The sequence below is a fragment of the Bison bison genome, unplaced genomic scaffold (genome assembly GCF_000754665.1).
Source record: "Bison bison bison isolate TAMUID 2011002044 unplaced genomic scaffold, Bison_UMD1.0 scf7180017864291, whole genome shotgun sequence".
Lineage (NCBI taxonomy): Eukaryota > Metazoa > Chordata > Mammalia > Artiodactyla > Bovidae > Bison > Bison bison.
Window position 1 is genome coordinate 12,493,322 of NW_011494863.1, and position 5,277 is coordinate 12,498,598.

At 41.6% G+C, this 5,277-nt stretch overlaps 1 protein-coding gene across 1 annotated transcript in view; it reads right to left on the minus strand.

Moving 5' to 3' along the window:
* Positions 1 to 309: 309 nt before the first annotated feature.
* The window catches only part of SLC36A3 (solute carrier family 36, member 3), a 22,613-nt gene continuing 17,645 nt past the window's right edge, over positions 310 to 5,277 (minus strand). The window contains exons 9-10 of the mRNA XM_010850653.1: positions 2,406 to 2,575; positions 310 to 1,172 (exon numbers count right to left, since the gene is read on the minus strand). Of these exons, the coding sequence (XP_010848955.1) occupies positions 904 to 1,172; positions 2,406 to 2,575 (439 nt within the window). The 3' untranslated portion in view covers positions 310 to 903. The remainder of the gene's footprint in view (positions 1,173 to 2,405; positions 2,576 to 5,277) is intronic.

Here is a 5,277-nt window from a genome sequence, read left to right on the forward strand (position 1 = left end):
GCTCAGTCTCTTTAGCCTAAATCAGCTCTAAGTGGTCTTAAGGTATCTGAGAAGGTAGGATGGGGGCGGGAGGGAGAGGGGTGCAGAGAGAGAGAGGAAGAGGGAGAGAAAGAGCTGATATCCTTCTAAGTAGGAAAGTCATTTGTAATGAAAGATTGCTAAGAAATGTTTTTATCCCTTAAATTACTTCTGGGATCCCATATCTCCAGGGCAATAGGGTAACTTGCTGATGGAAAGCCCTTCAATTTTCACACATGTGGTTAAAGGATAAACCCATTTCTTTTCTTTTTTTTTTTCTCTTTCAGAATGTCAGAGCTGGAAGAGCCCTTAATAGCCAATCAGTCCAATCCTTCATTTCAAAGAATGTGAAAATGAGATGGAGAGGGGGAGAAACTTGCTCAAGATCCCACAGGAAATCAGTGGCAGAGCCAATGTCTAGACAAAACTACTACTAAGTTCTATTTTTGTTCTGTGACTCTTCACTTAGAACCATATCTGAAACCATAGAAACTCATCTTCACCCAACATACTTTTCTAAACCTGATACTTCAAGGGCAGAATAGAGAGAATAACTGCTTTTGCATTTATATTTGTGCTTGGTCTGTTTCAAGGACATGGGCAAATGGCATCCTTTTCCCCATTAAATGAGGCAGATAATATGAGTGGTTGAATGTGGTTTTGGTTCACAGGTACAAAAGGCCTCCAGAGAAATCCACAAACCAGAAAAGACATAGCCTGAGAGGTACCAGTACTGACTAGTATCATCTACATTTCTCTTGGAAAGATAAAGAAGCCACTAATTAATATAGAGATGCTGGGGTTTGATGAATGTATATAACATCCACAGCAGAAGTCAAACTGGGAATGGGAATATGGGAGAACTATCAGAATAAAAATAGATAATTATGCATAGACACCTGTGGAATTGGCTACAGAATGGTTGATGGGTTGGGTCAACTCATAGAGGGCTTGGTATGTTCCAAATACACACCCCAAAAGGCCCAGAATGCTGATCATGATGTCCTTCACAATGGTGATACAGTTCATGTCTTCAGGGTAAAAGGTGATGAGCTCCAGGAAGGGAGGGATGATGAGGGCTAGGGCACTGCTGCTCACGGAGCCCACCAGGGAGATGACCAGGTCCAGGCGGGGGATGAGGATGGCTGAGACACCTGTGGGGGGAGAAGAGGCTTAGAATCATGGAATGTTCCTTCAGGAAGGGAGCCCAGAAACAAACCATTTGTTTGGAGCCTTATAATTCCCAGACGCCTGAGACACCATCTGGAGAGGTGGGAAAGCAGCTCATTGTGAACTTGAGCAGCAGATCAAGCACTGTGGCTCTGGACTTCCACATTTGTTTTAACACCAATTTACATGCTCTCCTTTCATGCTTTATCTATTGAGTTTTTCCACATATAATATTTATTGATAAGGATTCTCTATCACCCATCCGTAATGATCTTCTCATTGCAGAGTTGGGGAAGTCTAGAACTCTAGAGGGAATGGGTCATGCCCAAGGTCACATAGAGCTGAGACGAGAATCCAATGAGACGGGATTCCCTCAACTGTAACAGAGTCTTGGAGACTTTAAGACAAAATTTACTCTCTCTCTTGCACAACAATCCTACAGTTGTTTGAGATACAGATACAGAGTTTACCCAAGCCTTTGTTTCTCCAGGCAAAACCTCTCTAGTTCTTTCCTTCATTCCTCACAGGCCACCATTTTAAATTTTCTTAGAGAAAGCATTTCCCAGCCCTATTCACAATGTTCCCCAAACATCTACAATGGCACCTGATATCAAATGAATTAGGAAATGAATGAATAGAAGGAAGAAAGGGAGGGATGGGGGAAGGGAGGAGAAAATGACTTCCAAGAATTTAACAAAGCAGCCCTTTGAGGTTCTTCCTATAGTTAAACACCGCCTTAAGAGGACTTCACATTAATTTTTGATAGGAAGGAATACGGCACAGTGGAAAACACAGGCTTTGGCGCCACACAACCTGCATCAAATCTCAACTGTGTCACTTGGCAGTTACATGATGTGAGCATGTTACTTCATTTCCTGGGTCACAGTTCCTTCAGCTGGTAATATTACATAGTTAGGCTGTCCTGAGTATTACATAATCTCAGTGTTGTGCCTGACATATAGGAGGCATATAGGAATGAATAAATGACACTTCTTTCTCCCACAAACCAGCCAATGTATTCTATGTGTAGATAGTAGAGATTACTGTAACATTTACTCTGTGACAGTTCTGTTAACCCATTTTTCAGCTGGAAACTTGAGGCCCAGGGAGGTAAAACATGTTGCTTGGCTGGTGGCCGAGCCAGCGATAGTGGGGTAGCTGTCAGTGTGGCTGCGAGCCACAGCACTGGGCAAAGAGAGCCCTTTCGTCCTACTCACAGGTCAGACAGACCAAGGCTGTGCGGACAGACAGGTCTGCAAACAGCGCCCAGCTCTCTGACACCTGGGAGATGATGATGGGGATGATGATCTCAGCTGGGACGTGGAACTGGAGGGCATAGGTGAAGAAGATGCCGATGGAGTACATCAGCTTGACTGACTGGTACAACCTGTAGAGAGAGAGGGACAGCACATGAAATTTGATGTGGCTCCAGGGCAGGGCCATGCAGGATTTGCTCACTGCTTGGAAGCTGGGATTGTTAAGTTATATCACTACCTAACTTCCACTGACTCAGCCTGACGTCATTAGAGCCACTTGGGAAGTTTATTAAAAGTGCACATTCTTGGAGATTCTCATTTAATAGGCTTGTAGCTCAGGAATCTGTGCCTTCTTTTTCCTTCTGTTTGTTTTTTTTTTAAAGGTATATCCGCATAGAGTAAAGTTCACAGTACAAAGATTATATTCCCTCCCACCTTTGATTTCCAGTCTCCAGTGCCTCCTTCCACAAGCAACTCCTCTAACTTTTCTTGAAGGCCCTCCAGAAATACTGTAGACACAAATTTGTACAGACTGTAGGTACACATCCGGAAGCACCCTTTACGTACCACTGATTTTTGTTCACTAAATATTTCTTAGATATTGTTCCCCATCAGTACACATAGATCTGGCTCTTCTATTTAATAGCTGCTGATATTCCAATTGCATGGATATACTATGATTTGTTTAATTTTAAAGATATTTTTATTGGAGTGTAGTTGATTTACAATGTTGTTTTAGTTTCAGGTATATAGCAAAGTGGATCAGGTGTGTATATATATATATATACACACACACCCTCTTTTTTTTAAGATTCTTTTCCCATATAGGCCATTACAGAGTACTGAATTGCGTTCTCTGTGCGATAAAGCAAGTTCTTGCTAGTTATCTATTTTTATGATCTTTAACTGCTCCCCAATTAGTAGACATTTAGATTATTCCTAGTCTTCTGTCAGTAAACAATGCAGCAAAGAATATGCTTGTACATGTACCTATGCACATATAGTATACAACCCCAGATGTAAAAATGCTGAGTAAAAGTATATGTGATTTCACATTTTGATAACTCTCATTAAAGGGAACCCTCACACACTGTTGTAAATTGGTGCGGCTACTGTGGAAAACAGTATACCGGTTCCTCAAAAAACTAAAAACAGAACTACCATATGACTCAGTAATTCCACTCCTGGGTATGTAACTGAAAAAAATTAAAACTCTGATTCAAAAAGATACATGCACTCCCATGTTTGTGTGAAAGTTGCTCAGTCGTGTCCAACTCTCTGCAACCCCATGGACTATACAGGCCAGAATACTGGAGTGGGTAGCCTTTCCCTTCCCAAACCAGGGATCAAACCCAGGTCTCTTGCATTGCTGGAAGATTCTTTACCAGCTGAGCCACAAGGGAAACCCCTATGTTCATCACAGCATTATTTACAATTGCCAAGATATGGAAGCACCAGATGAAAAGATAAAGAAGACATGGTTTATGTATACAATGGAATGCTGTGCTGTGCTTAGCTGCTCAGTCGTGTCTGACTCTTTGTGACCCCATGGACTGTAGCCTGTCAGGCACCTCTGTACATGGGATTCTCCAGACAAGAATACTGGAGTGGGTTGCCATGCTCTCCTACAGTGGATCTTCCCAAACCAAGGATTGAATCCAGGTCTCTTGCACTGCAGGTGGATCTGAGGCACCAGGGAAGCCCAAAAATACTGGAGTGGGTATCTTATATGTTCTCCAGGGGATCTTCTGACCCAGGAATCCATCCAGGGCCTCCTGCATTGCAGGTGGATTCTTTACCAGCTGAGCTACCAGGGAAGCCCATAATGGAATGCTACTCAGCCATAAAGAAGAATGAAATTTTGCCATTTGCAACGGTGTGGATGAACTTGGAGGGTATTACGCTAAAGTGAAGTAAGTTAGACAAAGACAAATACTGTATAGCATCACTTATATGTGGAATAAAAAAAATAACTAGTGAATATAACAAAGAAGAAGCACATTCACAGATAGAGAGAACCAACTAGTGGTTACCAGTGAGGAGAGGGGTGGAGGGAAGGGCGAGATAGTTGTAGGGAACTAACAGGTACAAACTACTGTGTATAAAATAAGTGAGCTGCAGAATATATGGTACAACACAGGGAATATAGCCAATATTATATAATAACTATAAATGGAACATACCATTTATTAATAAAAATTGACTCACTGTGTTATACACTGGAAACCTATGTAACATTGTACATCAACTATACCTCAATAAAAAGAAATAAAAAATACAATTTTGATAGCTCTTGACATATTGCTCATTTGTTGTCCGAGTACAGTGGAGTGCTCCATCCTTGGAAAAACACAGTGTGTGACCACATGCTGGTTTGTGCCATTGTGTTTTGTAAAACTGACATTTCTATTATTAGGAGCGAGACAGAGCAATTTTTCAAATATATAAATTGTCATTTTTGTTTTAATTTGCCTGCGAACTATTTGTTCACACCCATTTCTTCTTGGTCTTTTGCTTATTCCTTCTTTAAGGCTCTTCTGGAGAATTTCCTCACCAGCCAGGCTCAGAGAAGGTGTGAGGTCCTTATGGCACCTGATGCCCATTTTTTCCAGCTGATATCGCAGAAGGAAAGTGCCCTGCCCAAGGTAGTGGCAATCCGAATTCCCCAGAATAAGAACAGCATATTAAGTTGATATCTTACTGGTATAAAATAAGTCACAATTTCAAGGAAATTCCACATTAATTATCTCATCCGGTCATTACCACAACACAGTGAAATGGGTAGGACTGGTGATATTTTTCTCATGTTATAACTGTGGCTTCATGGGAAATG